At 36.6% G+C, this 27,095-nt stretch overlaps 1 protein-coding gene across 4 annotated transcripts in view; it reads right to left on the reverse strand.

Moving 5' to 3' along the window:
- The window catches only part of CSNK1A1 (casein kinase 1 alpha 1), a 49,314-nt gene that overhangs the window by 13,378 nt on the left and 8,841 nt on the right, over window positions 1-27,095 (reverse strand). For 3 of the 4 annotated variants that reach the window (XM_055325182.1, XM_055325180.1, XM_055325181.1), the window contains exons 3-8: window positions 12,726-12,852; window positions 9,236-9,334; window positions 6,743-6,826; window positions 2,309-2,448; window positions 1,193-1,271; window positions 10-84 (exon numbers count right to left, since the gene is read on the reverse strand). In XM_055325182.1, coding sequence (XP_055181157.1) covers window positions 10-84; window positions 1,193-1,271; window positions 2,309-2,448; window positions 6,743-6,826; window positions 9,236-9,334; window positions 12,726-12,852 — 604 coding nt within the window. The remainder of the gene's footprint in view (window positions 1-9; window positions 85-1,192; window positions 1,272-2,308; window positions 2,449-6,742; window positions 6,827-9,235; window positions 9,335-12,725; window positions 12,853-27,095) is intronic. The other variant, XM_055325183.1, reaches the window with a different exon arrangement.

The raw sequence follows: 27,095 nt of genomic DNA on the forward strand, positions 1-27,095 counted from the left end.
CACACTTACCTTACATAAAACTTCAACAGGAGTGGACATCTTCTTTTCACTAATCTTTTCATATTTTTGTTTTTTTGTTGCAGCCTGGGAAAAATAAGAATCAAACCAGATGACATAATCAGTACTACTGAGAAGAACCTTACTAGTTTAACCCACCAGACAGAAATGTAAACTTGCAATTCAAGAGAAATAATCCTAGAATAAAAAAGACACCAAAGTATAATACGCCAAAAATTCTCTCCCCTAAACAATTAGCTTTTTAGAGGAGTTTTTAGCTGTTAGGAAAAGGTAAGTCTTAACAGGAATATGATTTAAGAAAAATGAGTGAAGTCAAATCTGAAAAGTTTTCATATTTAACACAAGGGCAAAAATATAAACAGAGCAATACCAAAATAAGGGTCCATCATTTAATAACGTTAGTAAGTGAAGTCAAAATGTTTTTCCAATGTAAAAGTCATATTGGATAGAGCTATCCACATAAGCACTGACCAAATGGTCTAGTTCATAAATGCTCAATAAATACAAGGATCATTTTCCTTAAAAGTACCAATAAAGTGGCAAAATAAACCATTAGAATTCCAGGACACAGTGAGTTATAATTAAGACACTCAAAGAAAAGTCAAGGTGATACTCCTAATTAATAGAAACAAATGTTAGGATAATTATACTAGATCAGCCAGTTTTACTACACAAAAAAAGTATACATTTTCAACATACTGGCAACACATCAAAATTAGAAAGTCTCCAGCTTTAATTGGCCCATGTCAATTTCCATTCAGATTAAAGTTACTGGTTACCGGTGGGTACCTGCTTACTGTCCCAGAGGAAATTGTTCTTCAGGCCTAACTATGGGATTCCATTAACTTAATTCTTGCTAAAATGATCAGATTTTATTTTTCCAATAAAAGGTAAAAATAAGCCTCATTTTTGAAAGGGAATCTTATCTCCAACATGTATTTTTATTCTTTTTTTATTATAAAAGATTTTGTTTATTTATTCACAAGACAGAGAGGCAGAGACATAGGCAGAGAGAGAAGCAGAGAAGAGGATCCCGTTGTGGGACTTGATGCTAGGACTCCAGGACCACGCCCTGGGCTGAAAGCATATGCTCAACCGCTGAGCCACCCAGGCGTCCCTATGTATTTTTATTCTTAAAATGAAAAAGAAAACTGTTAACAGAAGTCTCATTTACCTTTAGTCCTTGCCATGGCAGGCTGGTTCTATTAAAATACATCAAAACATATCCTAATGATTCCATGTCATCTCGGCGACTAGAAAAGAAAATGTTATTTATGAGCTGGAATTATGGAAAACGTGAAGAAAAGGTAAGCACACAAGTTTTCCTAAGTGAGGAGAAAGAGCCAATTTGGTGGTTTGTGAGAAAGGTGCTTAAAATAAAAGTTCATAATGAGTTGCATGTAAATAAAATTTATTCACAGAATATAAAATTATAAAAAAATCTACAACACAGTCGTGCAATTTAAATTTTAAAAAGCAAAAAGGATTTAGCTAAACAACTTTCCAAATGAGGTTAATGAAAATGAAAGAACAAAATAGGAGGTTATAAAAAATAACTTGAGGGATGATGAAATAAATCAATTATTTTAAAGCTAATTAAACTTCTATATGAATATATTCACATACATACACTGAACATTTCTAAAGCTCAAAATTCTTCTCTTGAAGTTCCCTAACCTGGAAACATCATTTATTTCTATGCTTCTTTTAAGGAGCAAAAACTGATTGACAAAAGATGAAGGGAAGACAAAAAGCCGGGGGGGGGGGGGGAAGACCTAGAAAAAGCAGAGATCAGGACAATGTTTACTTTAAACCAGATCCTATTAATTTGTGTAGGAGTAAAAGAGAACATGAGATGGCCTACCAACCCCCCTTTTGGTCCATCAGGACTCAGACAACATTTTCCTTATAAGTAATACATTCTCCTCCAAAACTTAACTTCTATTGCTAAAATATAAAATGTCCAAGATTAGCTTTAAGAAATAAAGTACTGTATTCAGCTGCAAAAAAATATAAACATCAAGATAAAACTGCATTTATGCTAACCTTTCCACCATGCAGTATTTTCTCCCTGAGAGGCAACCTTAAAACAAAGAAAACAAAAGGTCTCTCATTTAATTGGCTTCTGAGCTCTGACTAAAGCCAACAGGTAAAAGGATTAACAAGCGTCCTTCACATCCTCAGCCAAGAGACATAGTTAGGTATCATAAGAAATTAGCTAAAACATTTCAAAAACCCTTTAGTGACTTTTGCTATGGCTCTGATAAATACATTCATTTTTCAAACTTACCTCTGTTCAATACCAAGATGTGCATTGATGCTAGCATATCGGGCAGTGCCGGTGAGATTTTTATCTTCTCTGTATGGTATGTGTTGCCTTGTCCTGTTGTCTCTGTACTTTTTGGCCAAACCAAAATCAATAAGGAATAACTTTAAAAGAAAATAAAGAAGATATTAGGTTTCCAACCTCGCTCATTTGAATTGCTTCCTATTCATTACACAGCATCTATACCATCTTGTTCAATTATATTAAAATAAAAGTATCATAAGCAGAAAAGATAATGAACAAACTTAACATTCCAATAAGCTACTAGTCCTCATCAATAAATCAAGTTAAAAAAAATACAGTTAAGTGGTTGATCCTTGTTAGCTGAACCAATTTCACAGGCCCAGTTTACTATATACTAAGGAGCCTGTCTTTAGTAAAGCAGTGAAGAAATATATACATGCTTGATAGTAGAGTTGACAAGTGAAGTGTGCTGTGTGCCATGATGAAATCTGACATCCTGTTATTGTTGGTAAACAAGCATGAGGTTTCAAAAACTAAACTATCTGGAATTCTTCCATTTTACAAAGGCCATTCTTCATCAGTATGCCAACAGAATGTTCATTATCTAAAATAAGACAACTCTGAAAGTTTGATATTGACAACAAAACCAAGATTTTTATGAAAAAATAAGGATTTTTTAAAAAAAGCATGCATTACAGTCTATTACTTCCCACTGACATTTATCCACATATCAGGTTAAACTACTGGGAAATACAAGTTGATCAAAAATCTTAAAAAAAAAACTTAGTGTTTATTTACATCATGATAACACAACTAGCAGTTTAAAGGAGTTAAAAACCAGACTAGTATTTTAGAACAAAATAATGTTTAGTGTGGTCTTATTTATATGGTACAGAGAATAAAAATCCTTTTATAATGTAGCTAATTTTAATAAGTAATTGGGGTTTATTCTCCATGATTAACACTTTAAAAGAAGGAACATACCTATTTCTAGCCAAAAAAAAAAAAAAAAAAATCCAAAATATATTCATATTTACCTACCTACTAAAGCAAAATAATCTTTACTTCAAATTTTAGTCTTGATCATAAACTCATTTATTTATGTTTACAAAGATTATCCAACAAGGCAGGTCTTTGTGCCCCCACAGTACATACTATGTGCCCTAGATCTTTTTTTTTTTTTTCCCTAGTTATGCCTAAATTTTGTAGTTCTTTTCAAAAAGCAGATTTTGGATCCCTTCTGCTCTCTTTATAATCTGTGACATCCTGGGAAACACATTACCTAGCTTATTAGGGTCTGTTTAAGAATAAATAAAGTGACTGATTTAGGTGAAAAAAATCTGATCAAGCTCCTCTCTTAGGAGGATAAAAAACTTTCATAGAGGGGCATCTGGCTGGCTCAGTTGGTAGAGCATGAGGCTCTTGATGTCAGGATTGTGAGTACAAGTGTCATGTTGGGGACAGAGATTACCTAAATAAATAAATAAATCTAAAAAAAGAGAAAGAAAAAGAAAAACACATATCAGGCAGACTGTACCCTAGCCTTAACTGGACTCTGGGATCAGACACTAAGATTTGAATCTGTGTCACCAAGGTAACAATGAGATACTTATTTTGACCTAGTCTACCACTAAAGAATGAATATTAAATTTTTAGTAAAATTTAACTGGATGACAGCTCTCTAGTAAAATTAAATTCACTTCCTCAGCAATCACATTATTAAACGACTATGAGAAAGTCAGTCTTATAAAACACAAAGAGAAATAAAGCTCACACTCAAGTTTCTCTTGCTATGAAAATGGACTCAGTATACAAATATTAAAATGAGCAAACTACATTTCTGTTAAGCAAACCAAAAATTATGACTTAAGTTCTGCAGATTCACACTTAAAACAAGGCAAAAACAATCACAAAAGGATATCCAACTTTAATTTTAAATATTTTTAAAAATACCATTAAGAATTCTGTGGGTTTTAAATAAAAGGTGATTAGGACATGACTCTCCTCTAAAGGATATTTTCTGGGATTGCTTCTTTTAATACTTCCAAATGGAGAAGACAGGAACTGACAAGAATATACCTGACAAGTTTCATTCCTATTTTAGGTCTACATTCAGTAGAGCTGCATTTGCAACTATAACCAGACATTTTCTCACAACTTTTTAAAAGATTACTTTATAAAACTTCAGTGTTTACTAGATTCTTTCCTTCCACAACTCTAATGGATGAAATGTAGTTTATTAAGAAAACAAAAAAATATATATACAAACACTATCTTCTCAAACACGATCTCAAACTTTAATCTCAAAACAAAAAAATTACAAAGCAAATCAACTAAATTTTCTTTTCCTATAAAAACTGAGAATGAGTCAGGAAAAATAATTTCACTGCTAAATGAAGTGTCTTCTTTTAAGAGCAACCAACTGAAAAGGAAAACTACGCAAAATTTAAAAAAATCTCAATCTCTTGGTGATTTCATCATCTTCCGGTACATATCAAGCTGCTTTATAGTAGCCCTCTCTGCTTGGAATTTAAAAATGAATATAAACATAATGGAAGTGTTTATATGACACCACAGAATACCAAGGATACAACCAAAGAGCCGCATATATGTAAAGGAAGAACCAAACCAGGAAAAGTCAATATTCAGTAAGCCCTAAGATAATGTATTTTTTATAGATTTGCATATGCAAAAAGTCTAATGTCTTTGGTGGGTCAAGCTGCTTTTCTGTGGATTTGTATTTTGTGTTCCAAGTAAAATTTATGCCTGTGTTATAGAATGCAGCCTATTCTTCAAACACATGTGGGAATGAGTTAATGTTGGACATACCAGGGTAATTCCATCCAGCAGAGGTGCCCTTTCCTCAGAAACACTACCACTAATTTTAGCTTTTAGTATATCTAGCAATTTTTCTCTTAAACAGGGTCACATTTCCCTGCCCTTCCAAAAAATTCACAAAATCACTTTTCCTCGCAATTGAACTAACCTGTATGTAGAGAAAATAAACAATTCAATATAATTTTATGGAAATTACTAAATGATTATGCTATAAAATATAAATGTGTGAATGAATGGATAAGCAAAAATGGGGCACTAGGTGCTTTGTAATGTGCCTAATTACCCCCCCAAACGCTCCACCTCACTCCTTCCAATTAAGAATTAGTCACAACTGTTATTTCTTTGTGAATAAATAGAAGTTTGAATTTCAGAAATCTATTTAATAGCAAAAGAAGATAGTCCCTAGAAGAACGGTGGACAGTATGGAAAAGGATTAAACAATCACCCAGATGATGCATGTGGTATAAGGTACGGAACATACTTTTAAACTACAAAGTATGCTCATACACCAAATACAACTTTTCTCTTTTTGATTAGTCATGTCAATACTTGCTTCTCAGTATGTACTAAATTGACTGATCAAGATTCATTTATTTTCTCAAGAGCGTAACAAAGCTCACTAGCTTCTATGAAAGTTAAAAGAAAATGTGGAGTTCCACCTACATAAAAAGATTTTTTAAGAAAATTATTGGGGTGTGGGGCAGCCCCAGTAGTGCAGCGGTTTAGCGCTGCCTGCAGCCTGTGTTACGGTCCTGGAGACCTGGGATCGAGTCCCATGTCGGGCTTCCTGCACGGAGCCTGCTTCTTCCTCTGCCTGTGTCTCTGCCTCTCTCTCTCTCTCTCTCTCTCTGAATAAATAAATCTTAAAAAAAAAATTATTGGGGTGTTTACTTAGCCTGCCAAACCCTAAATCATCAGATTATCATTCCTTTAATTGAACTCACATATTATTAATGGTAATTGTAAGTGCTTCAATGATGTTATTGTTATATTGTTAGACTGCAACGTTTCCTAGTTCAAGAGTATATAATGCTTTCAGCATATTAAAAGCAATTTGGTTGAAGTTGGAGAATTCATAACTCTAGAAAATCAATTCTAGAAACACTAGATCTCATATCTAAACTACACTTACCTGAAGTTCACTAGGAAAGGGGAAGAGAGTTGAGGCAGAATATATTCATCATACAGCACTAATGCAACAGAATTTAGATATGTTTCATGCATTAAAGTTCTGCAACTCCAAATACATCTTTAAAAACTAAAGTCTTATCTCAAGTTTACCATTAGACAAAGAATTTCAATACTAGACCAACATATCATTTCCTCATGTGGATGTTAGAGATCTAAACATAATCCTGTTTTCATTTAGGTTTTCTCTAAACTTTACAAGCTTTAAGCAAAAGCCACAAAAAAAAAAAAATCTTAGTAATGTTATATGTTTGCCAAGTATGTCTGAATAATGCCAACGTAAGAGATGCTTGAGCAAGATCTACATTCTCCAGAATTAAAACAAAACAAAAATAATCAAAATAAAACAATAAAAAAGAAAAGCACATGAATTTGGGATTGAGGTTGGAATAGGAGACAGTTTCAGACCTGGTTTAATCCTGAGAAAGATGGGTCCTGAGAAGTACTAACAGTCATGCTTCTTTTCCTCTTCCCCACTGGAGATTCTAAACACTAAACAGACAATAGAGGGTGGCAGTGCATCAAACAGTATTGCTTACATTGCAACAATGGCCGGCGCAGACAGGCAACACCGAGGCATTAGAGAAAGAACAGGGTAGCCAAATGCCATCCTTCTTCCACCAAGCACTGTAGCTTCTCAGTTTTCCAAATAAGAATCACATGCTCAAGAACATTTGAATTCTGGAAAATACTCAAGTTTTTAATGCCACTATATTGTGTCACTGCCTGAATCAGGGATAGCAATGGTGACATTTGGCTCTTTAATTTTTAAATAAAAAGAATGGGGAATTTGGCTCTGTAATATTTGGTATCACAATCTGCCCTTCCCCCAAAAAAGATTGTACAGGGGAAAAAAATCTTCAGTAAGGAAGAGGTAGAAGGCATTTAGTCACCTCAAAATTGTATTTCATAAGCATGCAGGGCTAATTACTGGAAGAGATGAACAAATTCGCTAAGATTGGAGTGGTCACTCCTAAATATCAAATTCAGAACAATTTTCCAAATAAGAAATTTGACTTGGAAAAAAAAAAAAACCCTCAAAAGCCCCCCACTCTTTTCTCCCCATGAATAGAAAACTGCTAGAACAAGCTAACCAAAGAATCCAGTCTCATAAAACTGGCATTTTTCCAAACTACAATACAGAAAGAAAACACTAAAAACCAACTACATAAACAAAACACTAATCTAAAATGTTCAAGAACAACATTTAGAATTGGAATCTTAAAAGTTAAGTGAAACACTGCACTTCTACCCTAGGGTCTCTCTGAATCTGTATTAACAGCAATCTGCTCCATGATATATATTTTTTAATATCTCTAAAGAGGATACAACATATCCTAAAAAGGTTATCATCACGGGGCAAAATGGACACCTTAATACAACTATGTAATTAACAAGCTATTTTTAAAGGGGGGGAAGCAAAGAGGTATTATCTAGGTCATCATTTGATTTTAAGCCAAAAACCATGTACTGCAATGTTGACATGCAGAACACAGATCACAGGAGGATAATGGGTATTTAGCAGGAAGAAAATAGGGAAGGAGGGCTGAGAAATGGCAAAAGATCAGGGTCAAACTGACAAAACTGCCCAAAAAATTAAGACCAGTAATTTCTTTTATCTTAATTAAATTACCAGGTTTTGCAGTAACAATTAAGAACCTGGATGCTTCAGAGAGGGAAGCTTTATAATATTTAAAAAAAAAAAAAGGATGCAATTTGGGAATGGCAAGATAAGTTATATATAGATATACACACCTTTTGTTATTTAACGTTTAACTTTCAACAAAAAATTTAATTCCCTAAAACTTGGTCAGACCAACAGTTATGTCTCACGCATTAACAAATAACACCAGTTCTAATGGTAATGGCTACAAGTTGGCATTCATACAGGCAAACAAAGGTAAACATGTATAGCCAGACCTAAAAACACCAAACATTTCCTAAAGATTTAATAAAACAAATGGGAATCTTCCTTCCAAAAACAAAACAAAAAAACAAAAACCAAAAAGCCCCAAGTTGTCCTGAAGTTGAGAATTTCTATCAGATCATCAGATCGTAACATGCTTAGTGCATTGCCAATGCTGCCTGTCTGCCCGAGCTCAACATTGAATCGATAAATAAAGCAATTCACTCAATAAAACTAATCATTGCAGAAAAAATTTCAACACAATTAGTTTCTAACTACAATCATGCGCCACTAGCTAAAACCCAATCACCCCGTATGTTCAACCATTCTGAGACCCCAAAGCATACTAATTTTGTTGTATGAACATTCATTTCACTTGACTATAATTTTCCTTTGAAAGGGGGAGGAAGGGTAGAGAATCCACCCAATGATGCACCCAAGTAAGAAACTGTCAACTACTTTTGAAGCAGGCCCAAAAGTTATCCTTTTGAATACACAAATCCAAGGACTGAAGAATTCTCATTATGATCATGCTCAGTCAGCAAATGTTAACGCCATGGTGACAGATGGGTCAGTGGTTCCCACGCTGGCACAAGCACATATATTACAAAAACCCACACTTCAGAGACAAAGGTTAAAATCTGATTTTAGCATTCAGGAAAAAAAGTATATGGGGTTTTTTATTTTTTGAATGAGTGAAAAATAGATACAACTGTTGAATAATTAAGTAACATATGATTACATTTCATTATAAAGCCCTTGGGAATTTTTTTTCCCATATAAATAATTAACCTTGGTTGGGTTAAGTTGGGAGAAAATTTATTTCAAGTTACTAAGTTAATAGAGTTAGCTGATCATCCTTCTAGCACAAGCTTTTAAAACAATCATCAACAGCAAATACAATTTTCTATGACTTTTAAAGACTGAAAGTTTACCAAAGCAATGCTTGGAGTTTTTACTCTTTTGTTCTTTCATGCAAAGAACATTTGACTAACCTTATTACAGTGACGCCCAATACCCATTAGGAAGTTATCTGGTTTAATGTCTCTGTGTATAAAATTCTTTGTATGCACATATTCAATTCTACTGATCATCTGGAAAAAAAGAGGGGTGAAAGATAATGTGATTTGAATTGTAATACAAGAAAGCAACACATTATGTCTCAATTATTTCAGTATCTCAGTTCTTCAAGATCACAGGTATATTTTAACAACTTCATTTAGAGTTCACAAAGATAGTGCCAGACAAAATTAAATGTAAACGGCAACCAGGCTCTCCATTTATCTCTAGATTGATGGATACTTAAACATAAACCTGCCTTATTCTTTGGCATGTTCTAGTATTAATGATTATAATAAACACAACATCTAACCTGGTAGGATGAATCGGTGTTTGCAATTTTTAAGTTACAAAGTAATCAATTTAGAATTTTCAGTTAGTAAGAGCTAAATCATTAACTTTCCACAACCAGCTCTCTGCCCCCCACCCCCACCCCCGGGTTACCCATGTTAGAACAGCCTGGCATTATCCATTTCCATGCTCTTATTCACACACATTCATGAAGTCAAGACACACATGTCGTTTTGAGAATGAGGATGTTGACCAATTGAAAGATATAAGGTGTTATTGTTTTAAACTAGAATAGAAGCATCCTACTCATTTTCTTCTTGTTTGCTTGTTTTTAACTAAACATTCCTGGAAGTTAGTAGCATATAACATAAACATAAAACATGGGACATACAAATGCTGGGTTTCATTCCTTAGATGCTTTTTGCACTCTCCCATGTTTTTTCTCCACACAAAGCAATCATATTCAAAAACTGAATAGTAGGCCTATCATTCTAACAACCTTTTCTTAATTTCTTGAAATTCTACCAAGTCAAATGGTACAGGTCTTAGCATTCTTTTTAATGGCCACAAATATTCTATGGTATAAATAAGTTTTCCCCAACCATTATTATTCCCACTGTCTTACCACTGTAAACAATAATGCTATTAACATATTTTAAAAATTAATTAATTAATTAATTAATTAATTAATTTATTTATTTATGAGAGACCCAGGCAGAGGGAGAAGCAGGCTCCATGCAGGTAGGGAGCCCCACACAGGACTCGGGGACTCCATCTCGGGTCTCCAGGATCACACCCTGAGCCTAAGGCAGACACTCAAGCACTGAGCCACCCAGGCAGCCAGCTATTAACGTGTAAATCAAATGCTTCCTTACCTTAGTAGTGCTTTATTTCTATGGGCTATAAACCCCATACAATTGTAGAGAGTGGCTGGGTTGAAGCAGCTATCATTTTGATAGGTAGCACCAGACTATCTTTAAAATAGGCTCTTTCATTTTCCAGCAGCACTTGAGAGTATTCTTTTTCCCACTAACCAACCTATTTTAGTTCTTTCTAAATTTTGCCAATATGATAGGTATTGACCTCACTTCTTTGCTAACACGTAGTTTAGAAGTCTGGTCATTTACTGTTTTGTAACTATCAATCCATACTCTGCCCATTATTCTTTTGGCTTGTCCTTTTCTTGTTAACTTTAAGAATTCTTTGCATATAACAGTATTTTTATTGGGGCACCTGGGTGGCTCAGTGGTTGAGCATCTGCCTTCGGCTCAGGGTGTGGTCCTGTGGTCATGGGATCAAGGCCCACATCAGGCTCCCTGCATGGAGCCTGCTTCTCCCTCTGCCTATGTCTCTGCCTCTCTGTGTGCCTCTCATGAATAAATAAATTAAATCTTAAAAAAACACACAAAATGTTTATCCTTGTTACGTAAATAACTTTAAATTTTAAAGCTGTCTTTTTAACTATGGCATCACTTTTTATCATTTCTAAAATAGTTTTGTCAAATTATCAAATATATCTATCTTTTCTGTAAGTTAAGTATTTGAAAATGTTTTCAATATCCAAAGACAGGCATTACCTTTCTACCCATATGTTCTTGCTCTTCTCAGTAGGATGTGTCAGGATTCTATTTTTCATTTGTCCCCATTTTCCCTAGAGCCTTTACTACCATACAGATTTTGAACTTTGACAAGTATCTCTTGAAGCCAAATCTGTAATCTCTAGCTTAAACTATTTATGTTTTCAAGAAAGTAGATGTATAGAATGTCCAAATAACACCTTTAGTTATAAGCAGCAACTTGTACTTCATTAAAGGAAGAAAACCAAAACATTTGTCTCACCTGATGTGCTTTTTGTCCAAGGCTAAGTGATACTGGATCATGGATTCATTGGGAAAAGGTGTGCCAGAAGATAATAAATGGCACAAACTACTTACCCTCAAGTAGTTATCTAGCATCTACAGAGCCCAGACTCAGCAGCTACCTCAAGTCACTGCTTTATTGCAACCCCCCTCCTTCCTTGAAGTACATTTTTCCCGTTACCAGGGTACCCAATATACAGCCTTCTATCACAAAACCATGTACATATTTTTTTCATTTTTCTCTACATCTTTCTGTACACTCATAGATGAAAAGGGGACCAGAGTGTTTATTCTTCTTTGCACCTTCCAGTGCTAAGTAATGCAGAAAGGCCCTCAATAAACGTTCACTTATGAATACCTACGTGTTACAGAACCTACAGAATATACTCTTTTGACTGGATTCACTCACTTGTTAGTTAACACATATTAGGAGGATCTTAACCTTTCAACATTGGAGTTCTTAACCTTTCAACATTTGAGTTCTTAATGTACCACAAATACAATGTAATTTGCTAATACTTGCTTGAGCCACTTGAAGTTTTTTATGTTAATCATACTGGAAAATCGGGTGCTGATTACAGAGAATGAACACTATTTTCTAATTCTTTGAATTTGTACTTTTAAGAATTCTACCTCAAAAAAAAAAAAAAAGGAATTCTACCTCAAATGCCAGTTTATCATCTCATTTAATTTGACATCCAATCTAAATTTTAAAAGTCACTCTAGGGCAGCCTGGGTGGCTCAGTGGTTTAGCGCCGCCTTTGGTCCAGGGCGTGATCCTGGAGACCCGGGATCAAGTCCCACGTCGTCGGGATACCTGCATGGAGCCTGCTTCTCCCTCTGCCTGTGTGTCTGTCTCTGCCTCTCTCTGTGTGTGTGTCTCTCATGAGTAAATATATAAAATCTTTAAAAAAAATTTTTTTTTGAATAAAAGTTACTCGCTACAGCATTTCTATATTTTGAGCCCTTTCTTCAAAAAATCTTATAAAGAAACCTGTGTTCTTCACTAAAACAGACTCCATCTGATGAACAACTTGAAAACTACTAGTCTACAGGTGAGTAACAAATCAATATAATCCCTTTCTGTCCTTTGCCACAGGAAAACCTCTATTAAGTTGTATTAGAGTAGTATAACACTTGATGAGATCTACGATTTTTTTTTTGGCTGAACATAAGGTTACATATTACAAGATGACACATACTCTGGTTTATAAAAATTTACATTACAGTTAATATTAGTATTCTCAAATTTTATTTTCATCAAAATTTCACATACCTGGTCAGCTAACATAAGTACAGTTTTCATTGTGAACCTTCTTGAACAGAAATTGAAGAGGTCTTCGAGACTGGGTCCAAGAAGATCCATGACTAGTACATTGTAGTCTTTTTCCTGACCATACCACCTAGCAAAATAAAGGGGGAAAAGGAGAGCTTTATGAAAAGGTGATTATCACTTAATATCACTAAAATTTTTAAATTCTTAAGATTTAATAATAAGATAGTTTTCCTTATCTAGTTTTTCTCAAAGTTACCCCAGGGGCCCCTGGCTGACGTAATTCAGTGGAGCATGCCACTCTTGATCTCAAGGTTTTGAGTTCTAGCCCCACACTGGGTATACAGATTACTGAGAAAATAAAATCTTTAAAAATAAGTAAATAAATAAAGGTACCATATATATATATTTTTTAACCTACATTTTAAGTAATCTCTACACCCAATGTGGGAATGGAACTCACAATCCCGAGATCAAAAGGGGCATGCTCCACTGAATGACCAGCCAGAGTCCCCAGTTAGGTTTCATTTAAGGTTAAGTTTTCCTCTATTCAGATGGTGAGTCCACTGACTATACTGCTCAACCCAAAATAAGGGTAAGTAGAGTTTCTTCTGTCAAGTGGCCCCACTGTATTAAGACAGAACTTGCACAGTAACCTTAATGCTCCTCTTACCAGAGCATGTGAATTCTATATCCATCTGTCACTGATTCCCATGATCTTTGGCAAGTTCCTTAATGTTACCTGATGCTACTTCCTAACTGAAGAAATGGACACTATACCAGCCTTACAAAACGAAGATCCCTTTTATTTTAACTCCTGTCCCATCACAAGTTGTATTAATCAATAATTACTCTTTTTTTTAAAAAAGGAGTCACATTTTTGCTTAGATTGATTACAGAAAACAACAAGTATTACCACAAAGATAACATGCTTATTTTTTTTAAGATTTTTATTTATTTATTCATAGAGATGAAGAGAGAGACAGAGAGAGAAGCAGGCTCCATGCAGAGAGCCCGACGTGGGACTCACATCCAGGGTCTCCAGGATCACACCCTGGGCTGCAGGCGGCGCTAAACTGCTGCGCCACCGAAGGCTGCCCATACATGTGCTTTTAACTGGAGCCCTGTTTTAATTATCCAATGCTTTATTACTATGGGTAAATAGACTGTCCTCCCCAAACTCAAGAAATAGCTACATTTTAGAGATTCCAAGGACTGGGAATTACTATAATGATTTTAAGTTTCTATATACCTGTAACTCTGGTAAGGGCATTTTCCTACTAAATATAAGCACTACTGTTTGTTTGTTTATTTATTTTAAAGATTTTATTTATTTATTCATGAGAGACATAGAGAGAGAGAGAGAGAGAGAGAGAGAGAGAGAGAGAGAGAGAGAGAGAGAAAGAGAGGCAGAGACACAGGCAGAGCAGAAGCAGGCTCCATGCAAGAAGCCTGACGTGGGACTCGATCCCAGGTCTCCAGGATCACACCCTGGGCGGCAGGCAGCGCTAAACCGCTGCGCCACCGGGGCTGCCCAGCACTACGTTTAAATTTCAAACTTGGGTGGCTCAGAGGTTGAGCATGTGCCTTTGGCTCAGATGGTGATCCTGGAGTCCTGAATTGAGTCCCACATCAGGCTCCCTGCATGGAGCCTGCCAAGGTCTCTGCCTCTATCTCTCATGAATAAAAAAAAAAAAATCTAAATAAATAAGTAAATAAATAATAAACAAACAAACAAACAAATAAATAAATAAAATGAATAAAATGAATTTCAAGCTTATCTAGATTCTACTTGAAAAGAAAATTGGCCAACAACAAAAAAACTTTTATAAAGAAAAAGTTACTTTAAAAACCAGACTGGAGTAATTTCTTTGTTAACTTCAATAAAAACTGATACCAAGATTTACCACTGTTTGACAAGTTTGTTTTAAAAATGTTCACAAGAGGGAAAATGGCTATACAAAAATCTGTGGCAATATCATTAACAAATCATTAGTCTAATGGGAAACTGTTTATTGCTATTTTTAAAAATTTGCTTTAATATGTTGTATCGCTGATAAGCCAGTTACTTAAAAAAAAATCAAGATTAAAATTAAATGTATGTGGGGTGCCTGGGTGAGCAGTTGGTTAAGCGGCTGAGACTTTGGCTCAGATCATGATCTTGGGGTCCTGGGACAGAGTCCTGCATTTGGCTCCCTACACAGCAGGAGTCTACTTTCCTTTTCCCTCAAATAAATAAAATCTTTAAAAAAATTAGAGTATGTGGAGTTAAAAACTGGCATTTTTCCAGGAAATGCAAACTTAACTACCACATAGGTGGGTTCCATATTCAGACACAAGGAATACGCTCCCTAGAATCATGTTATGAGATAAAAGATCAAAAAGGAACTAGTATAAAAAGTTCACATACAGCATATCTGGGTGGCACAGTTAAGCATCAGACTCTTGGTTTCAGCTCAGGTCCTGGTCTCAGTGTTAGAAACCCTGCTTCAGGCTCCACATTCAGTGTGGAGTGTGCTTCAGATTCTCCCTCCTTCTCCCTTTGCGCCCTCTCACTGGTGATCATTCTGTCTCTCTAAAGTTAATAAATAAATCTAAAAAAATTCACACTCCTTCCTATACTTCTGGTTCCAACTGTTCTTGAGAATTACTTTGCAAACATGATAAATAATTGCTACCAAACACACAAAAAGGAATCAATTTTCACACCCAAATTTTGCAGAAAAAAGTAGCCTGATGGGAAAAGTTTTTTTTTAAGTTTCTACTTAATCTTTCAGAGATCTTGCCCACTACCCTAAGCAACAGAAATGCCAATGGCAGAGTTAGTCTAGAACTTACTGTACCTAAACTGTATACAAAGCTGTTATTTTCCCTCTTCCAGCCTTTGTTTTCCATATAGGAATTCAACACCCTTCACATTCATTCAAACATTTACTTGAAAGAAAGACTCACAGTGGTGGGTTTCTGGGGCTGGAGGCACAGAAGGGATGGATAAATACATCAATAAATAATAATATTAAAAGGCAAATGATGAACCAAGTGAATAGGTAATAGAAATTCTTTCCTTTTTCCTGTTTATTTTTCCTCTTAACTGCAGAGGCAAATCTGTGCTACCAGCTGTCAAAACTTCAAAATCAGTCTTTGCCATTATAAATACCAATACTAAAAGTTTATATCAATACTAAAAGTTATAGATTTTTAACATACATCTTATTTATCTAGGTTTTAAGGAAAAAGAAATGTTCTATACAAGAACACCAAATCCAGAAAGAGCTAAAGAAGTGAGAAGGCGGCACAAAGTCAAAGGTGAAAAGGGAAAGCAAAAACCAATTCTCCTCAGGCCATACGTCATCTCTACATGGACAAATTTCCATTGGATGTCTCACTAAGAAAACTACAACATTTGAGCCAATTTTACAACCATCTATCTAACCCAAATACAAACCTGAAATGTACAAGGCACAAATTTGTATTTCCTATCTTCATGCAATTAAACAGGATTTCATGAAGCATTTTCTGAGAAGTCACCTGCAAAGTAGGCCTTTAACACAATACTCCCATAATAATTAGAAACTGGAAGGAATTAAATTAATTTCAGAAACACGCTAAATAAAACAATCAAGTTATTGGACATCCTCCTCCCAATACACTTTGTGTAAGTGTGTTAAGACATATCTGCTATTCTCAATGTCAAAAAGATTAAATAGTCCATAAAAGGCAGCTAAGATAGAAATGTTGGGGATCCCTGGGTGGCGCAGCGGTTTGGCGCCTGCCTTTGGCCCAGGGCGCGATCCTGGAGACCCGGGATCGAATCCCATGTTGGGCTCCCGGTGCATGGAGCCCGCTTCTCCCTCTGCCTGTGTCTCTGCCTCTCTCTCTCTCTCTCTCTCTCTCTGACTATCATAAAAAAATAAAAATAAAATAAAAATAAAATAAAGAATTTCTTTCAAAAAAAAAAAAAGAAAAAGAAATGTTGGGCAGCCCGGATGGCTCAGCGATTTAGCACCGCTTCAGCCCAGGGCCTGATCCTGGAGACCCAGGATCCGATTCCCAGGTCAGGCTCCCTGCATAGAGCCTGCTTCTTCTCCCCCTGCCTGTGTTTTGGCCTCTCTCTCTCTGTCTCTCATGAATAAATAAATAAAATCTTCTTTAAAAATAAGTAAATAGATAGATAGATAGATAGATAGAATGGAAATGTTGCAAAAGCACTTTTCTCCACAGAAAAACCATGCATTTCTAAATTAGGTCTTCCTGCTGTATAGAGACTGACACCAAAACTCCTTAAATCTAAGCGACAGGTGTTTCTATCTTTCCTACTTCCTTTTGGTCTCAAGGAATATATAGCTTATTTCTCTAAAGTTAACACTTCACTCTCCCCATCTGTGCTTTCTACCTCTCTAACTCATCCAGACATTAGTACACACAGATTAGGAGCCAGGAACAGTCTACTACTTATCCAGTTTCTACCCTCACCTCCATGTTTTCCACTTCTATTCTTTTTTTTTAAGTTTTTTTAAAATTTTTATTTATTTATGATAGTCACACATGGGGGGGGGGGGGCAGAGACATAGGCAGAGGGAGAAGCAGGCTCCATGCACCAGGAGCCCGACGTGGAATTCGATCCCGGGTCTCCAGGATGGCGCCCTGGGCCAAAGGCAGGCGCTAAATGGCTGCACCACCCAGGGATCCCTCCACTTCTATTCTAAACGAGCTTCTAACTCTGCTTTCAACCTCAAAGTCTTAATACCCAGACACCAAATAAATCTTAAGTAGCCTGTTCCACACTGGTCCCCCACTTCACAGAATTCCCATAGCCACTGACTACTGCTTGAATCCACTATCAAATCCCTTGACAATATCCAGGGCTCTGTCACTCTGTGGTGTTCCTGTCTTTATACCTAGTAGGATAGACCTTACTGTTTGTCTGAAATTGTCTTCACAGAATCTGGCTAATGAGCAAGCACTAATCTGATTCTCTGCGATCATTTAAGTTTGTAGACAATCTGAAACCAACCAACAAAAACTCCAATATTATCTTTAGACCTTTTTTTATGTTGAGTATGGTATTCGTTGCTAGTAAGTATACCATGATAAAGTGACTGCACAATGTAGTTACTCAAATATCTATGAGATTAAAGAAAGAACTCTGGTTTGGATCGTAATTTTTTTTTTAAGATGTATTTATTTACTCATGAGAGACACAGACAGAGAGAGGCAGAGGCACAGGCAGAGGGAGAAGCAGGCTCCTTGCAGGGAGCCCGATGCGGGCCTCCATCCCAGATCCTGATATCACGATCTGAGCCGAAAGCAGGAGCCCAACCGCTGAGCCACCCAGGCATCCTGGACCTTATTCTTACTAAGTTTCAAACCATGCAGAAAAATCAAGTAACTTAACAGATGAAACTTTAAAAAAAAGTGCATCTCATTTTTCATTTACTTGTTTTAAATCAATGCTTTCAGACCTAGTGTTGCCTGACCTATCAAGGAAGTAGTAGATTGAAGAATGAGTTTGAATTTATGTAACCATCATTATCTAAAGCATAAGAAAGCTATCTTAAGGTCTGAAGAAGATGCTAAGAGAAGGCAAGGTTCACCTCTTTGTTCTCATTTCCCTTCCTCTAAACCCATATTCCAAACTAAACCTTGTTAAAAAATTAAGACACATAAAAAACAGAAATGTTAGACAACACATGCACGAGTCATTAGGCCGACAAAAAGTGCTAAAAGAATTCAAGAAACCAAAAGATCAACGGTATTTACATTTGTCAAAGAAGTCTTGTGAAAATGGTCTGTTACCAGTCAGATGTTGACAAAGGGACAAACAAACCTCCCTATTTTGATAGGGAGATAGTAAAGGCATACTAGGCAGGGACAAAAATAAACCCCAGGCTCCTCTAAGAGTAAATTTAAGGTGACTTATAATTCAGGGCTCTATTATAGACTCTTGAAAGCTATGCTAAAGAGCTTTAAATTCTATAAATAATTGGACCACAAAATCACATAATTAAATCAACATTTTAAGATTAGCCTTGACATCAATATGCAATGTAGAAATCTGGAAGTGGGAGGAAAGACAATGACACGGTGATCAATTAGAAGGTTAGAGCTGGAGGGGTGCCTAAATGGCACAGTCACTTGAGTGGCCGACTCTTGGTTTTGGCTCAGGTCGTGATCTCAGAGCCCTACTTAGGGCTCCATGCTCAGTGCAGTCCACTTGAGATTACCCCCCCCCCAATAAATAAATAAATAAATCTTGGGCAGCCCGGGTGGCTCAGTGGTTTAGTGCCGCCTTCAGTCCAGGGCCTGATCCTGGAAACCTGGGGTCGAGTCCCACCGTGAGGCTCCCTGCATGGAGCCTGCTTCTCCCTCTGCCTGTGTGTGTCTTTGCCTCTCTGGGTCTCTCATGAATAAATAAAATCTGTAAATAAATAAATAAATCTTATTTAAAAAGTGTTATAGTTGGAGATTTAAAGCTAGAGGTTTCTTTCAGAAATCTGTTTATGAAAATAAAAAAAATTTTAGAAAACAAGTAAAATGACTGAAGTATCTTAAATACTGCTTATGAGACCTAAGGACTCCCCAAAACTAAACTAGTGTAATTATCCTAAGTATGCAGTTTAGGGCACCTGGGTGGCTCAGTCAGTTAAGCATCTGCCTTGGGCTCAGATCAAGATCTCAGGGTCCTGGGGATCTCCCTCAGCTTGTGCTGTTACTCACTCTCTCTCAAATAATAAGTATGCAATTCAGATTAAAGCACTCTAATATGTTCCATCTCTATGACTAGGACAATAAGAGAAGACTTGTTTAAAGTAGGCCTTCCCTTCAGACTGTCAGTTTGATAGGTGTGATGGTTAATCTTATGCATCACACTGACTGGGTTAAGGTATACTGGGATAGCTGGTAAAGCTATTTTGAGGTGCCCGTGAAGAGGTCTCCAGAGATTAGCATTTGAATCAAGATTAGCATGTGAATGATAGACTAGGTGAAGGAGAGCAGTTTCCCCAAAGTGGAGGGCTTGAATAGAAAACTAAAAAGCAGAGGAAGGGAAAATTGACTCTGCTAGAGCTGGGACATCCATCTTCTTTCTTCAGTCATCCATGCTTATGGTTCTCAGGCCTTCAGGCTTGGGACCAAAGCTACACCACTGGTTTGTCTAAGCCTCCAGCTTACACACCTCAAATTGTGGTACTTCTTTGCTTCCATAGGTGTTAAGCCAATGCCTCATAATAAATCTCCTTCTGTTTATCTATATATAATCCATTGGTTCTGTTTCTCTGAAGAATCCTGACTAACACAGCATAGGTGGCCACAGTATTTGTCTTGTTTACAACTCTATATTCCCAGCCTCGGGCACAATGCCTTACCCATGGGAAATGCTCAGTAACATTTGCTAAATTAAAGAATGAAAAGCCAGAGTAGAGGCTCTAACAGGCTAGTGAGTGCTTGATTAGGCACATGAGGAAAACAAAACAAGGAATACAAAAACACTCTGTACTGCAAGTATAAAAATATCAGGAAGCATTTACTCATCTTTGATTCAAATTAGCCAAGTAATTATAAAAGTTTACAAGTGATTTTCTTAACAGGTACATGTCTCTTCCTATGCCACTTATCTTCCCATCTTTAAGTCATTAATGTCAAAGCCTTCACTGAATAACTAAAAAGCAGGAGCGCTGAATCAGTGCTATAATAGCATCTCCATTCTTAAGACACAGTCTGTCAAACTTGGTTTTTTTCTAACCGATCATCATCCAATCTTGATGTTCCTTTTTATAAGGGTAGAAAATAAGATCTGATCTAGTTCTGATCTAGTATAATCTAGCTGATCAACACTCTCCCACCCAACTCCTAAATTACCAGACTTTAACAGGACACTCTTAAAAAAAAAATTATTCATGAGAGACGAGAGAGAGAGAGAGAGAGAGAGAGAGAGAGAGAGAGAGAGAGAGAGAAATAGGCAGAGGGAGAAGCAGGCTCCATGTAGGAAGCCCAATGTGAGACTCAATCCCGGCCCTGAACCAAAGGCAGACGCTCAACCGCTGAGCCATCCTAACAGGACACTCTTAACCACAACAGAACCCCTCTATTCTCAATTTAAATGCTTGAGTCTCAAGTCCTTCTGGTACCTGCATTCATTTGATTACTTCTAGAATCTACAGCCATCTTAAGAACTTAGTCTTTGACACTGTAACTTCTAACCTAAAACTGTCAGTACTTGCTAAGCTCCATCTTATTAATGGCACTCATTACAGCCCTTTTGAAAGAGAACTACACACAGGACTAAGTGTGGGTTACTTCTTAATTTTCTATTAATTCTTGATAAATAAGATTGCTGTGTTAATTCTCAAGCTCCGTAAGCTTCCTTGCTCATAATTGCTCCTTAGATTTGTGCCCTCTGTTTTACAGGACACCGAGAATTTAACGACCCAAGTTTGGTTTCTCCTGCCATGAAAATTTAAGAACATCAATCTATTTCCTTCTCTTACAACTTCACATTTAAAATACAATTCAGGGCCACAAGGGTGGCTCAATCGGTTACGCATTCAACTCTTGATCTCAGCTCAGGTCTTGATCTCAGGGTCATGAGTTCAAGCCCTCACTGGGATCTGTGCTGGGCATGGAGTCTACTTAAAAAAAAAATTTTTTTAAGCAAAATAAAATATTCAGATTTTAAAAGGTAACACACAATTTTTTATCCACAATCCTTTGGATTTTTAACTTACAGAAGTACTTCCAAAATGGTTTGAGGTTCAGGGCATTTTCACTAAAGAAAAGACCTTCAATGCTATCTGGCTACTGTAAGGAAGTGGAGGATCAGGTTTAATAAACAGACACACTATGGAATACCTAGAACTATAACCATAAACACTTATTAGACTGATTTCTTCACACTGACAACTGCTTTAGACATGAAGTAACTAAGAAAAGAACCACAGTTTTACCTGTAGGGATAGCAATCAAAGTAATAATTCTGATAATGTGATGATACTAAAAACTTTTAAATATATTAATTCAAACTTTTAATTCACTTTTAATTCTTTCTTTGAACTGTTCAACCTTTTTTAACTGGCTGATTTTCCCACCTTTACAATGTCATATGCCTGAAGAGGGCATTAGCAATTATGGAAGTAACTGAGACTTAAATAATGATAGGAAGGGAAAAGAAAATAAATATTGGATACCTACTAAATGAGTGACCAACTTTGCATCAAATGTATTTAGCCACAAAGGCAACAACTTGTCTCAACAAGCTGGGGATTGGCGGTGGAATAACTCCTACACCGACATTTCTAAATCGTTTTGGTGCCACAGATCTCCCATCTTTGGTAGTCTGATAAAGCCTATAGATTCCTTCTCAGAATATTTTAAATGCAGAAAATAAAATACATACCATTATTAGGAAAACAATTACAAGGAAATTCAGCCACACTAAGACTACTTAATTTTGATACAGTAAAGTACGTGATCTTTATTAATGAGGCGTAACAGTAGATCTAATTAGTACTATAATTATGAAGTAATGATGAGTGTAAACAATATTCTGAGATACCTGCAACAATAGTGTTATGGAAGTATCTGTGACTTCTATTGGTGACAAAGCCATAGGTACTGCTAAAACTAGTGGGAGATTTTGTGCCTACATTTGTAATAGAAATACAAATTTTCCTCAATTTACCATGGGGGTTATATGCTGCTAAACCCACCCTAAGTTGAAAATATCCTAAGTCAAAAATCCATTTAAATATACGCAATGTACTGAACACGATTACTTAGCCCAGCCTACTTTAAATGTACTTAAAACAATTAAATTAGACTACAGATGGGCAAAATCATCTAACACAAAGCCTATTTTATAATATAGTGTTCAATATTTCATGTAATTTATTAAGTACAGTACTGAAAGGGAAAAAGAGAACAGTTATATGGTGTAAAATGGCTGTAAATGTACCAGTTGTGAAACCTCGTGATGACCTGACTGGAAGCTGCCTCCCTGCTGCTGCCCAGCAACATCACAAGTGTAATACCACATATTGCTAGCCTGGGAAAAGATCAAAATTCAAAGTATGGTTTCTACTGAATGCATGCCACTTTCACAGCATCGTAAGCCTAAAAACCGTTAAGTCGAACCATTCTAAATCCGGACCATCTTACTAGATATTCAGTTAGAAGTTCATGAAAGTAAAAGATGTAGGGGCGCCTGGGTGGCTTGGTTTGTTAACCTTACACCTTCCATCAGGTCATGATCCCAGGACCTTGGGATCTAGTCCCACCCTCAGGCTCTCTACTCGGTGGGCAGCCTGCTTCTCCCTCTACCTCTGCCTGTAGCTCCTGCAGCAACCCTGCTTATGCTGTCAAATAAATAAATAAACCCTTAAAAAAATTAAATTTTTCCTTATCCCCTCCCTCTTGGGAGGGTAAAGTGGGACACGGGCCTACCAGGTTAAGAATCCCGGCTTTGAAGCCATTTTTAAAAATTTATTAAGTTTTTCATTTTAATTCCAGTTAGTTAACATACACTGTTGTATTAGGTTCAGGTGTACAATATAGTGATTCAAAACTATTTTATATATTGCTCAATGCTCATCATACTAAGTGTACTCTTTACTTCCCCTCACTTATTTTACCCACCCACCCCCAAAAACTAGTTTTTTTCCTCAAAAACTAATTTTTAAGGTAAAGAGACCACAGCCCAACTGAACATCAAACATGTTTTATTTAGCAATATCACTATCAACTAAGATAATTTGTTTTCCTTCTTCATCCTAATCCTCCAAAACTGCTACTACTAATCCTTTGGTCACAATATACCCTTGAATTAAGGCTGTAATGTTTAAGTTTGGAATTAATTACATGAAATACTGAACACTATAACTTGCCCTGTTCCTTGCCCTTTGCCTTTGCATTTATGCAAAGATGCATAAATGTTCCCTAACATTTATAAAAAATTATAAAACCACAAAACCAAAAAAAAATGTACTTTATATATGGGCATATCACTATCCAGTACTAAACCTATCATTGATTGACCTATTCAATATTTATGGTACCTAACAAAAAACTAAATAATTCCTGCTTTCATAGCTTAGAGCAGTGCATGTGCCTGCAAATAATACGTGATTGGGGCGCCTAAGGTGGCTCAGCTGGTTAAGCGGCCAACTCCTGATCTCAGCTCCAGATCCCAGGGTCCCAAATTCAAGTGCTGCACTGGGCTCCAACAATGGGCATGAAGCCTACTTAAAAACAAGTACAAGTGATAAAGGAGAGACCAGTGCTGAGGGGGTCCAAATTATGGCAACCTAATTTATCTTTTAGAGAGTCACGAAGGAAAGCTTTTCTGATGAAGCAGCATGGTTGGGACACAGTGAAACAACATCTCCTTATTTACTTGTTTACCAGTTAACTTGTTGAAAACCTAGCTTCTAATATCTTACTCTAATTTTTTTCTTGATTCCCAGTAAAATGGTTATCATTCTTGTCATACTACCCATAATTATATTTCAAAGATCACAAATAATCTGATTTTTGTCAATTTTTGTCACTGCTCTAACATTTGGTAGTGGTGTTACTGAAGGCAGCAGGTAGAGAAACAGACAATATAATCTATAGCTTTCATAATACCAATTATAAAGGCTTCAATCTTTTCTAAATACCAACAAAGTTGATTAGTGGCTGTTTTAGAGTTGGCAGGTTATGGATAGTGGTTGTTAATGTTCCAGTTTCTGGGATGATAAAAATATTCTATTATCAGATTATGGTGACAGGCACAGAACTCTGCACCTACGTTAAAAACCAATGAATGGTACATTTTATCTTTTTTTTTTAAAGACTGTATTTATGGGCAGCCTGGGTGGCTCAACGGTTTAGCGCCGCCTTCAGCCCAGGGCCTGATCCTGGAGACCCCGGATCGAGTCCCACATCAGGCTCCTGCATGGAGCCTGCTTCTCCCTCTGCCTGTGTCTCTGCCTCTCTCTCTTCATCTCTTTGTCTCAAATAAATAAATATATAAATGAAAATCTTAAAAAAAAAAGACTGTATTTATTTATTTGAGAGAGTGAGCACACTCATTAGGGGGGGAGAGGCAGAGAGGAAGAGGGAGAAGCAGACTCCCAGGTGCCTCTGAGCAGGGGGCCCGATGTAGGACTCAATCCCAGGACCCTGGGATTATGACTGAGTCCAAGGCAGATGCTTAGCCAACTGAGCCACCAGGTATCCTAAATTGTACATTTTAATTAGGTGATGATTTATGTATGTCATTATCTCCTTAAAGCTGTAAAAAAAAGCTTTTTCTAGATGTTATCTGGCTGGCTCAGTCAGGAGAGTGTCAGACTCTTAATCTCAAGGTTTTGAGTTCAAACCCCATGTTGGCACAAAGATTACTAAAATTAAATATTAAAAAAAATACTTTCCTGAAATCTGTTTCTCCAATCTGATTCAATACTTATTGAACCTACTGTGTGCCTGAAACTGCAGATTAAGCGCTATGGGAACCTTTAACAAGCTCTGTAAGTAATAATCATGCATGGTTTTTATGTCTGAGAAATGCTAAGTATGATTCACAGGGAACCATAATGGGGTCCTGCTCACCTGATCAATCAAGGTAGTTTCTACATGATTCAGGGTACTGTTTGGGGCTCATACTCAAGATATCACCCCATCCCTTTGATAAGGAAACATGTCCTCACACTGTCTGAGATCTATACATGTTTCCTAATTTTTAGCAAGAGAGATAAATTCACACTATATGCCAGGTGCATGGCATATGCTCAAAAAGAATTGGAAGTCTCAGGAATTTTTTTCCTGTTCACTGAAATGTGCCCAGTACTTTAACTATGCCTGGCACATAATAGGGGCTCATATAGGTTTGTTGACTGAATGAAAAAAAAAGTTGCTTATTCTCAAGAAAGTACTGTAGGAGGTGCTGTGAAGTATATTAGTTCCTAAGACACTTTTGAAAGTCTTGAGCTTTCATTTGAGAGCAGAAGCTAACATTATTGTTCTCTTTGTTTTGTTTTTTTACTCTGTTAAGAGGGATACAAAGTATTAATATTATGGAGGTTCAAAAGTGGGAACACAAGGATTTCAGTAGGTGATAAGAATAATTTTAATCAAGGGGTGCTTGGGTGGCTGACTCTTGCTTTTGGCTCACGTAGTGATCTCAGGGTCATGGGCTTGAGCCCTGCATCAGGCTCTGCATAGTCCTGCTTGAGATTCTCTTTCTGCCTCTCCCCAAAAGGACCCCCTCAAATAAATTAAAAAAAAAAAAAAATTTAACCAAGTGACAACAGCCAAAAAGAAAATCTAACCCAAATACATAATGAATAGCACAGTAAAGGAATGGAAAAGAATGGTATTTATGTAAAAATATAAATTCTAGTCTCCTTAGAAGAATTTCATTATTTTAGCTGTTACCAAGAATAATGTATTATATTGCACACTTTTTTTTTTTTTTTAAATTTATGATAGTCACACAGGGAGAGAGAGACAGAGACACAGGCAGAGGGAGAAGCAGGCTCCATGCACCGGGAGCCCGACGTGGGATTCGATCCGGGGTCTCCAGGATCGCGCCCAGGGCCAAAGGCAGGCGCCAAACCGCTGCTCCACCCAGGGATCCCTGCACACTTCTAATGTAACTAAGACTTGGAAAATTTGAAACTTAAAACTCACAAATATTTCATTCTATTATTTCCTAACAATGCAGTTCATTAGTGGATCTCATACTTCCCTTTCCGTAAAAGTCATCTCAAGGACAGAACAGTTTGACAGTGTAGGCAAATTTAACAGGTAACTACTTAGAGCAGCTTCCAGATGAGCTGAAACACAGGATAACTTCAATTTCAGGTTAATGTGTATACTTCTCCATTATACACTTAATGATGGCACAAATGAAACATATGGATGATGAATATGGTATATGCATAGCTGCTGTCATCATCTTGTCTCCCTTAAAAAAAAAAAAAAAAAAAAAAACCCGCCAGTACAAAAGTCTCAACTTCCTGATGTTGCTGAACTAGAATCAAACGAAATTCCAAAGGCCAACACCAATAGATACTAACAGATGCTAATAGATAATTAAGCTGGTAAAAGTCCACAATAGCAAGCCTTCACTGTGAAATGGACATTAGCATTTAATGATAAGGTAGTATTTTTACACCAGCATTTAAAGCTAAAGGAACTAGCACAATCACATTGTCATTTGTAAATTGGTTGCTAGCTAGTGAGTTCAGCTGAATAAATACTAAGTACTACAGAGATGATAAATATTCTCATTAGGAACCATGCATGCATCAGGTACTCCCAAAGTTCTATAAACGTGCAGAAGCCAAACTCTCTACAGGGTTCCATTAAAGAAGTAAATGCACACAGATGGGGCAC

This window comes from Nyctereutes procyonoides, unplaced genomic scaffold (genome assembly GCF_905146905.1).
Source record: "Nyctereutes procyonoides isolate TBG_1078 unplaced genomic scaffold, NYPRO_anot_genome, whole genome shotgun sequence".
NCBI classification, from domain to species: domain Eukaryota; kingdom Metazoa; phylum Chordata; class Mammalia; order Carnivora; family Canidae; genus Nyctereutes; species Nyctereutes procyonoides.